Raw genomic sequence first — 11408 nt, forward strand, 5'->3', positions numbered from 1 at the left:
AAAAATGTGTAACTACTCCATATTTAGCAGTTGATCAGTACTTGTTACAACCATTTCACAGATGTTCTTATCATTGATGTTCAAAATTATTTTTTTACCACTGGACATTGGCAATCTGTGTGGCTTGTTTTGGAAAATAGTAATTACAATTTCATTACGTGGAATGACAAGTCGCAGGTAGTTCACACTTCCAACTGTTCAAAACCTAAGAAATTTTTTAGCACACATTCTCAAATCTATTAAGTATGTGTCAGATCACATTAGCAGGGATCAGATTTTCCAAAATACACTGTTCTCCTCATATCTTTGTGTATTCTGGAATATCTTTATGATATTCTTTCATTGCAGTTAGTCTCAGCCCCTCCCCAAACATATGAAGTTAAATTAGATAATTTAAAGCATAAGAAATGAAAAAAATGAATTAATACATTAATTTATAAAACTTGGGATTGATATTTTATGCAAACAAATGAGAAATGTATTAAGATGTTTCAAAATGACAGAAGAGGGTACGTGGCAAGAAAGAAAAAATAAGAGAGATGAAAGTGCAAAAATACATGGAGTGAGAGGAAGGCATAGGGCACAAAAATTCAACCAAGGGAAGGGAAAATTTTCAAGATATGTATATCTTTCCTTTAAGACCTCAATTTCTTGAAGTCATTCATATTGGTATTACTGAAATACACAATTTCTCACCAATCCTACATTTCTCACCAATCCTACATTTCTCACCAATCCTACATTTCTCACCAATCCTACATTCACTGTTCACATGGTTCTTCTAAGTGTTAAATGAAGCTTAAAACAGCTATTCTCAACATGCAGATGGAAATTACAATGTATTTTCTCATTAGTTTCCTATTGTTGTGAAAATTTATCTACTACATTTGGTGAAAGTTGGAAATAGAAGGACCAGAAGGACAAAGACAAAGTTGATGGCACAGCATTCTTACGTGCCACACGAACCTTTTTCAGTGAATAATTTACTTACATGGTGGAACTGGATGGGTGTACACATTTATCGTATCTACATTTTCTGTACATAGAATTACACATAGATATAAATTACACAATATTTTACTTCAGCTCATCAACATATGGAACACAATGCAGCTGACCAGCAGCACCCATTGACAACTTGCCATTTGCAATTTTCTTCGCAACCTGGAAAGAAAAAAAATGTGTAATTATAGGAACAGAATACGGCTAACTACTTACGAACTACTTTCCAGTTGAAGCATGGACAGTGAGATATGTGATTAATAAACAGATTATTTTAGAACTAGAACACTGTGTGTCACTAAACAGTTTGCGTATGAGCAGTTTCACTCCACACCACAAATCACAGCACTATCAGATACATGCATGTGCCATGAAACTGTAATAACCCCATATACCTAACAATGTAAGTACAGTAAAACTGTCCTTTCAAACTACAACAAATAAACAGAATAAAATTCTTTCAGGAATATAAAATAGAGACTAAAAAGTATACACAACAACTAACATAAAATAGAAGACAACAGTTCCTCTAGTACTTTCTTATGGTATTACCCTCTAAAATGTAAAGATAAAAAGTGATGAGACAGATGGTTCAGAACTAACGATACCATGCAGTACACAGAAAATGGAGGATTCGATCATATTATTCATCTGCAGAACTGGTTGCTTCAAAAACTTTGTGTTCTGAAACACAGTAAAATAAATATTCAAACAGCCAAGCAAATACCTGAAGGGAACATGTTGAAGCACAGTTTTTCTTTATTTTCTGAGTTGGAAGAGTATCATATTCTATTGAATCAAGTAAAAGTCACTGTTACTATTTCATTTCTGTGCAGCTTTATCTTCAGTGTTTGTGGGAATGAGATGGGAGTCAACAATGTGAGAGACACTGCATAGTTAAACTGGACTTCTAGTTTCTGCATGGCAACTACAGTCATGTAATCGAAGAAATTACCCCGTGAGCATGCACTTCTGCTACTACGGCATGCAGGTGAGCATGCTCAATGCCAACGTAAAGTACTGTAGAATTGTGTGTAGAATCTAATAAATTAAACGTCTCGGAGGCGTTCAAATTCTAGACACATTCATACTGAATATAACTAGAGGTGGGGAGGGAGAGGGAGGGGAGAGAGAGAGAGAGAGAGAGAGAGAGAGAGAGAGAGAGAGAGAGAGAGAGAGAGTTGGCACTCAAACACTGCTCAGTTACAGCCACACCACATGCTTTGACTGGCAATGCTGGAGGCAGTCCTCCTGTGTGTTAAATTTCTGGTTCTGCCACTGTCTTGAAAAATTTACTCAGAAACAAGGTACAGTGTTGATGTTCTATGTGTAACTCCAGGAGTGGTTCTATAATGTCACCCTTAATTACATTAACTAGAGATCTGCAATCACATGGGCACTGGCACAAAACACACAACAAACTGATCAGCTACATCAGGAAATGCATGTAATAAGTGGAATCCTCAGAACGGTTCTCCAGGCTGCCATTTCATTCCAGGCTGTTAAACTGCATCTCCCTACCATTAACCTTCCAATATGAACATTACTATATTAGGTTGGTATTACACCATCATATTTCTTTGTCAAAGTTGATATGTCAAATATTTTCGTCAAAGAAATTTGATAGTGCAATACAGAACTTTGTCAAATCTCATCTTTCGCCACAGAAATATGATCAAATCTAGGATCTCACTGTAGATTTGATCACGAAAGTCATTCGTCTTCTGTTCAGTGTGAAATGTGACCGCTTTGAGTGCTGGCATCGCTACAGCTATCTGACGCTTTTAGTGGGTTTGTAAACATGGCTGCAAAGTTTAGTTGATGTGATCCTTCGACTCTCGACAGGGTGGAGGAGTGAGCAAGGGACACAATGCGTGCTATTAATCATGCGCTGGTGGGTTATGCTGCAGTTGACTTCAAAGCCACCACACAACTGCAGCCATCAACCTCTAAATTGGGAAACACCAAGGCAGCTTTTCAGCGAGCCGGAATAGAGATTGACACATATTAAAACAAAATAAAAAAATTCTTAGTTCTCCATTCTAGTTAGTCTATGTTTGAACTCTGGATGTCACCAGTTAAAAGGTACTTCATCTCTTTCATACTTCTCATTAATTTTGAAGTAGATCAAACACTAATTCTGTTAATTAAATTATTCAAAAATAAAAATTGTTCTTAATATCCACCTAGTGCACTAAACATTTATCTTCAGATATTCCTTCTTCAGTGCTTTATAAATCACTTCGCACATTTGTGGAATTATTTTGGTTAATGTGCACTGTGGTATTCAAGTTCCGCGTAGTAAATCAGAGTAGCTCTCTCCCATAGCAAGAAATCAGTGTTATAGTGAACCTGTCTTCTGCACACACAGCATTACTCAGGTAAGTATTCTGCTTTGTAATATTTTACTGAGAAAATACTGAAATGCACATTCTTCCATTTGTGAGTAATTTATAGAAGACTTGACGTCCCACACTTGCAGCACTTGTAGCAAATTTTGATGACTGCTTTTATTATCTTGACGTTCACCCAAGTAAGTTTCCTTTCTTTCCGCCATTGCTCTTTCACATGCATACTCAATGCAATCGTGGTACACGCAACTGCGGCACATAATAACCAGTTATTGTTGTCCACCATCCTGAACTTTGACAGAAAATATGATGACAGTGTAATACCCCTTTTTAGTGTCACGTCAAATATCTTCATCAACAAAATTTGACAAATATTTGATCATATTTCTTTGTCAAAGATAGTGTAATACTGCCTTTACTATGGTACAAAAAATACACATTCCAGATGTCTGGCATACAACAATATGCACATTCTAAGAAGAATAACAATGAGGTCACTGATGGGAACAAATGAAATAGAAGAAGAAGAAATAATAATAACCATCATTACCATCATATGCATTACAACAAGAGAATGATTTTATGTATTTAACCAAAAAATACATAAGTTCTACTGTTTACAGTATCTAAACATCGAATAGCCCATGCAACACACAAATGTTGGGGAACCAGACAAATGGAGTGCCTCATCTGATTCTTCATGTAGGCTCTTCATACTGCCAGGGAAATGTCTTTTAGAACACTCATTTACAATGTTAAACATAGTGAATGTTGTATTTGCATATAACTTCTCCAGTCCATCATTTACCAAGTTGTACTCACATCTCCCTAGGATGACGTAAGCCTGGAACTGTAACAGTTGAGTTGTCAATAAATTCATGGTTCTGTGTTCTCACTGTTTGTCACTCATTCCATTCAGTGGCCAAGCTGAACCCAGCAGTAAGTATTTGGAATCATTCACACGCTGGTCTTCTGTATTTGAGGTGTTTCTCAGGAAGTGACAGTAAATCTTCAAGAAAAAGCATCGATTCATTTTTAGAAACTTACTGACAAAGATTTCAATCAAAGTGAGCTGGACAGATGTTCGATAGTACCGATGGCCAGCACATGATAATACTGATGGCCAGCACATAAATATCGATCTGATTGTGCCACTAATGGTCTCATAGCTGCATTCAAGTGAATGTCAACTTTCTTCATGCGTGATGTGAAGCAAACAAATTGGTGCACAATAGTTTGTTGTGAAGTACATCAACACAGTAGATGCTCTGCGGAGGGGATGGGAAGGGGGAGGGGGGCGAGGGGGAACTAGAAGCTACTCATAAGTGATGGGATAGACAAAATATCAGGCAAAATGGACCTCACTTCAGGTCATGTTTTTAGGAAGTCATAATCCTGTCGAATCAAGGTGGTTATAATTAAACTTTCACCATCTAAGCCAGTGTAGATAGAAAACTATTTACCTTATGGGTACCCAACTTCAGAGGAATGATGTTCCGACTGCGTGCAGCAGGATTTGAATTGTTGGTAGTGTTAGTGGCATTACCTGCTGTTAGGTGCTGGTACTGGAAGGCAACTTACTGTTGAAACGCAAGAATCAGTGTGCATTACAGCTGCAGACAGTCAACATGGGTCTGAATAACATGAGCAGGGCTTTACTCGTAGTAAAGTTGTTTTTATCACAACAACAGCAATAGTGCTCCTGCTCTTCAAGAGCAACGCCACATTAAAGGAAAAAGAAGAGATCCCCTTTCCTCACCAGGGTTGAGTAACATGATTTGGAAATTCAAATTAGCTGGAGATTTTGGAACTGCTCCTGCGAGAAGCCAATAGTCAATTGCGCCACAAACTGTTGCAGTTATTGTTTCCATAGCTGAGAATGCTGGACGCAATGTGCTATCTTCGAGCAGAGAAAGAGCTGTCACAACAGCAGAACATTACATGATCCACCATTCAAAAATTGCTGCGACCAATCTAGTACAGTTCCAGGCTGTCATGGATGCAGACAGCCATCACACTGAGCAACATTTGTGGCCTGGAATGTACACATGGTATGCAATTAGCACACGTTAACCTTTCATGTGGAAATTACAATAGATTTCTTTCAATGGTTTATTCATTATTTCTCATCTAATTGTCCTTACAAATATTTCCACCAAGTTTCCCTGTCCTACAATCCCTCTCAAGTAGTGAAAGTTTAGTTATAACCACGCTGTACATTCAATACCACGACAGTACTGAGTGAAAACTCGACAATAGACTACTACTCTACATACTACTAAACAGGAGAGTTTTCCTTTTTCATAAACAACATACATTCTTTTTCTTTATAAAAAAAAAAAATTTATGACTGATCACAGAGGAATTACTTATGCAAATTCGTCACAAATTGGTATTCACACAGGGATCAACATAAATTGCAAAATTGTAAACTTTGGCAGCCTATGTATGAATGTGTGATGCTGCAGCACAATTTCACCATGCAGATGGCAAGGCTAGTCAACAGTGGGCATGTTGATACCAGAGCATAAAGCCTTTGGGAATTTCATTCTGTGTACTCAGTTGTATAGTAACTATGCCTCAAAGGCAGGCACGTGAATAATATATGCAAATATCAGCATTTGTGACAGGACATGAAGTGGGGCTCCATGAAGCTGGTTGGAGTAATTGGTGAATCATTTAACATTTGAATTGGAGCAATTGGCAGGAATGTGTGAACCATAGCCAAACAGAGCATCAAGAAGGTGACAGCCGACCTAGAGATAGATGACAGAACATGAGGACCAAGCAATCTTCAGAGAGGCACTCAGAGCCCTGAATTATTCATCACCACCACCCCAATATGCAACTGGTTTTTCAGCGATCACACTTTAATAGGCGGCTCAGAGAAAGGGGTCTAACCTCACTGCACCCCTTTTGCAAATTACCACTGACTGTACACCAACAAGCCCATTTTGCACAGGTGTCTGCCGCATTTGGCATAGAATCTCACCGACTGGAGAATTGTCTTCAGTGATGAGTCCCGCTGGGAACTGAGCCCTGCTGACCAGCAAATATGTATCTGGAGACACTATGGACAGTGGTGAGATACCAACCTGTCTGTCACTGCCTTATGGCCCGACAATCAGGAGTGATTGTCTGAGGCTCCATTTCATTTCATAGCAGGACCCCTTTGGTTGTCATCTGCAAAACCCCTACATCACAGCAGTATTTCAATGACCTCATTTTGTTGACATTCATGGCAAGCTATCCTGGCCTTACATTTCAGCAACATAATGCCCCGCCCACACATGAGAGTTTCTACTGTTTGTCTTCATGCCTGCCAAACCCTACCTTCATCAGCAAGGTTGCCAGATCTCTCAAAAATTCAACTGAGAATGTTTGGGGCATTATGAACAGTGGCCTCCAGCCAGCTCATGATTTTGATAAACCAGCATGTCAATTGGACAGAATTTGGCACAATATCCCTCAGAAGGGCATCCAACAACTCTTGTCAAACAATGTCAAGCTGAATAATTGCTTGCATTAGGGCCAGAGGTGGACCAACACATTACTGACTTGCTCAATTTGTGAAGATTTTTCCTCTTGAAAAAATCATCCAGTTTTTCTGAAGCTGTACTCATTTGTTTGCCCGTGCATTACATCACATCGACCAAATTCTGTCCCATTCAGGTAAGTTCTTCATGGTGTATTGCTTTTATCTCAGAGTGTATATTAAAAAAAACTTCAACACACAGTTAACAACTTCAAACAACACACTGTCTACTTGACAAGTGTACCTCAAATACATTTGCAACAATCAGAGTCACAGTTCACAGCAGATCCTACTAATTTCGTTTGTTCTGCAACATTTTTATGCAGTGTCACCGCAGTCTTCTTCCATGGAGGCTGGCCCAACTCCGAGGCAAGGGTCCACAGCTTTGATGGACCATTAAGAACAGCGAGTGTGGCCAAACACAAGTTGCCACCACATCATCCTGTCTAGTAGCAATTCTGTTTCCATTGCCTTTCAGTTAACATGCACAAACGTGGAAACCTCACACTCAACAGACGTGTTCCACTTTCCGATCTAAGTTAAATAAATGTTCTTCATTTGTTGGTCCTAAATACATTGTGCAACATGTTACTTTAACAAAGTGATTGTTACACTACACTGTCAAAATTTGAGTACTGCTGTTAGTAGATTTAATGTGAGCACAAGTGTGTGGCTGACCCTTAGCAAGGATGAGTTCAACTTCAAGGAAACTGGCATGAGATATGCACCATGTGAAATTTTATTATGACAATGCATTTAGAGATTCCAAAAATTTCAACAGGACAGTATCACTTTGAGTCCACATGGAAAAGGTATCATCACTGTATCTAAACCAAATCAGGAGCTGAAAGCTTATAGATCCCATGAAAGCCTCATGCCAGCAATCCATGAAGAGGTTCACACAGGAAGGAGCCATCCTGGTATCCATGCCACCCGATCTGTTTGTTTGTCTGACCCTCAAAGGTCTACTAGTTATAACAAACTTAGCTTTCTGCTCTTACTATTTCTTGATGTCTTTTCTGGAATCTCTGTGTTGCTTGTTATCATATCTTCCACATTTTTAAGTTCTCAGGTTTTCAAATCACGTCCAGTGCACACGTTAACAGTCAGCCTTTCCTTCTCAGCCCGTCCAGTACATCTTCCCTGACCTGTGGTCCACAATTCTTCCCATTTCCTAAACCTCATCAGTCCTCTTCCTTCATGTCTCTCTCCCTTTCCCTTCAACCCTTCTGCCAGAAGGAGCTTGGGCATTTCCAGATGTTGTGTACGATTTCCCCTGCCGCTAATTTGTGAGTAGATTTTTTTATCAATCCATATTATATTTTCGAACACACTCTCTTTGTTGATTTATTGAAATGTTAGACACACAGCTAGCTGAAGCTGGTAACAACTGGGAATCAGTCAATGATATACAACTATCAATTCAGTAGCTCCCATCAGCCACTTAACAGAGTGTCTCGTTAAAGTGCATGCACAGTAATGAAATGTGTTATATTTGCAACTTGACTGTCGGTAAAAACTGTATCACAAGTTGGAGCATGAAGACAGGAAATGCTATGGGGGAAAGGGAAGGGGGGAGAGGGGGTGCTGGGTGAAATGCAACTTTCAGATCAAATGCTGAAAATGTTTTTAGTGAAATCAACATGTCTTTTCCTTACATCTACTAACAAATCTCAGGACTGATCTCAAAATTGTGTGATGGCAGATAGTACACTGCAGAAGAGTCTTCTTTCTTATCAACTAGCCTACTTACAGCTGTAACATCGGCAGGCGAGATGCTGTCTATGGTGGCAGCCAGCTGCTGGCCAGTGTGCACATCCCCCCTGAGTAGAGCCTGATAGCCAATGCTCTCCAGCAAGTTATCTCCACTCTCCTCACTCATCAGGACAGCAGCTTTCAACTGCTTCTTCGCACGGTTCACGTCATCTGCAGAAACGTTTCCTCCTCGGAGTGTCTGCACAGCTGCTTTTACAACCTGGTCAGAAGAAAGATTTTGCAGAAAAATTGGAAAATCTTGATCTTAGATCAATTACTGTAACATAGTAAAACCATTAATAAAGCCAGCCGAAGTGGCCGAGCGGTTCTAGGCGCTACAGTCTGGAACCGCGCGACTGCTACGGTCGCAGGTTAGAATCCTGCCTCGGGCATGGATGTGTGTGATGTCCTTAGGTTAGTTAGGTTTAAGTAGTTCTAAGTCTATGGGACTGATGACCTCAGAAGTTAAGTCCCATAGTGCTCAGAGCCATTTGAACCATTAATAAAGTCACGCCAAACTCTAAAAATATAACTAGTAACATTAACAGAGAAGAAATATAGCAAAACTTGTTAACTCAACAACTTAATGTGTAAAGGAGCTGCATAATTTATCTATAACTCATTCTGACATTTCAGTGATATTTCATTTATCTTACTTTGTTTAAATTCTACTGGACCTCTTTGACAGGGGCACAATAGTTTATGACATTCTAGAAGTTTTTAAGATGAAAAGAACCATAAAAATAAAATTTTGAAATGCAAAATTTTAGAACCTAAGTAACTACAAAATAATTATGATAATGATTAATTAAAATAAGTTTTTCAATGAGATGCATTTACTCAATTGGTAAGGTATCAACAGTGCTAAATGAACTGTGTCTTTTAACCTTTTGATGACGGAAGCAATACACACCAATTGTCAATAAAGCAAAACAGCATAATACATTATACAACAGTGGCTGTGAAAGACAACATGATGATGATGATGATGATAAAAATTGTATCCCTCAATTACATAATGGAGATTGGGCAAAAAGAAACTCTTCCTAAAATTAAAACTGGAACAAAATCTTCATTAAGAACAAAATGCCTGGGGTTTGTGGGTAATTTAGCTCTCAACTTAGCAGAACTTTGTGCCCTCATCACCACCCTCCAAAAAATTACCTTAAAAATTGAACTACAAGGATTCTTCAAGTAAACTGAGATCATGCCCATGGAACCACGAGTACAAGTCTTCATAAACAATCAAAAAATTACCATTGTTCCACAGTTAAAACATCCTTGAGAAATCATCAAGTACAACTTAATTGAGAAAGGAACATGTATAAATAGAGCCAACAAAATGATAAATGCTCAATTTCTAACTTGGTCAAGTATAATAAGAAATACTTGTCAGACAGACACTAAGGTCCAACATTACAGAAGTGTGACTCCCAGAAGCCACTTATGCTTGCAAAGTCCAGTCCCAATTCACAAATTAAAGAACTGATCAATTCCTCAAAACTGAACAACCCTCAGAGCTTGCATAAATCAAAAAATACCACATTGGAAGGCACCTGGAAAAGCCCTCCTCCCCAGAGAAACTATTGAGATATTGTGCCAACTACCCCTCACAACGAAGAAGAATATAACTCTTATTTCCACCAATACTGAATCATTTAAACCAAATTTGGTACACACAACACTTACTGCCTGGAAAGAAGTACTGTGGGGTAAGTTAACATCTAGCTCTCATAGGAGTGTGGGTGGTAAAGGGCTGGTAGGGCCTGACATCTACGCTGCCCTGCACAACTGGCATGCTGTGTTGGTAGTATTGGAATGTGTTTCAGGGCTTATATGTGCAGATGGGCACAGCTGAGCAGAAAGAGAGGGAAGCAGGAGGGAGGAGATGGACAGTAAGAGTGGGGGGGGGGGGGGAGGAGAATGAGATGGATAGTGTAAGGTGAGGAAAGATGGATGGAGGGAGGGCAGAGGCGGGGGGGGGGGGGGGGGGGGGGGGGAGAGAGAGAAAGAAAGATGAGAGAGAGAGAAGGAGGGGGGGGGGGGCAGGAGGTGATGGACAGAGAGAGAGTGGGAGGAGGATATGGAAAACAGAAGGTATGGAGGAGACATGGTTGGATGCCTATGGAACTTCTTACATGTACACATTGGCAAGTATGTAAATGTTAGAGAGTTTCAATTTTCTGTAACAGGTAAAAGGGTCACAGAGGCATCTAGCGTTGTTCCCAGCCCCAATAGAGTATGGAAGGGGTGTGCTCAGTGTCAGATTTTGAGTGATCACTGAAGGACATGGAGCTGTCATGTACTCTTGAGAGGCAGCATTATCAGCATCTGACAGCATTATCAGCCTCCGTCAGAGTTTAAAATGGGTCTCATGGTGCATTGCCACTTGGCCAGGTTGTCAAATCTGCAGTACCTGGATCTATGAGGCTGTGGTCCAATGTTCAAATGCATGGGAATATGGAGGCAGGTACACTCATCAAGGTCTGACTGACCACATTCGAGCTCTGCGACTGCCATACGAGACAAGTAATGGACTACCCACATTATTCTGCATCAACCCGCACCCCTAGTCAGAGACTAGCAGCTACCAGGCTAACGAAATTACCGACACATAGTTATGCTGCTTTTAACCTCATAAAAGAAACAACAGCATTTCGAGTAGTGCTGTGATTGGGAAGCATGGACTACTGATGAATGGTGTTACATTGTGTTTTGCATGTGTGCATTACGATGGATGAATGTCATCGGTAAGTATGAGGTGA

The 11408-nt window shown here is 39.7% G+C and overlaps 1 protein-coding gene across 1 annotated transcript in view; it reads right to left on the reverse strand.

Annotated features, from left to right (window-relative positions):
* Positions 1-1001: 1001 nt before the first annotated feature.
* The window catches only part of LOC124789757 (cytochrome b-c1 complex subunit 2, mitochondrial), a 53355-nt gene continuing 42948 nt past the window's right edge, over positions 1002-11408 (reverse strand). The window contains exons 7-8 of the mRNA XM_047257210.1: positions 8642-8863; positions 1002-1164 (exon numbers count right to left, since the gene is read on the reverse strand). Coding sequence (XP_047113166.1) covers positions 1078-1164; positions 8642-8863 — 309 coding nt within the window. The 3' untranslated portion in view covers positions 1002-1077. The remainder of the gene's footprint in view (positions 1165-8641; positions 8864-11408) is intronic.

Source organism: Schistocerca piceifrons, chromosome 3, assembly GCF_021461385.2.
Source record: "Schistocerca piceifrons isolate TAMUIC-IGC-003096 chromosome 3, iqSchPice1.1, whole genome shotgun sequence".
Taxonomy (NCBI): Eukaryota; Metazoa; Arthropoda; class Insecta; order Orthoptera; family Acrididae; genus Schistocerca; species Schistocerca piceifrons.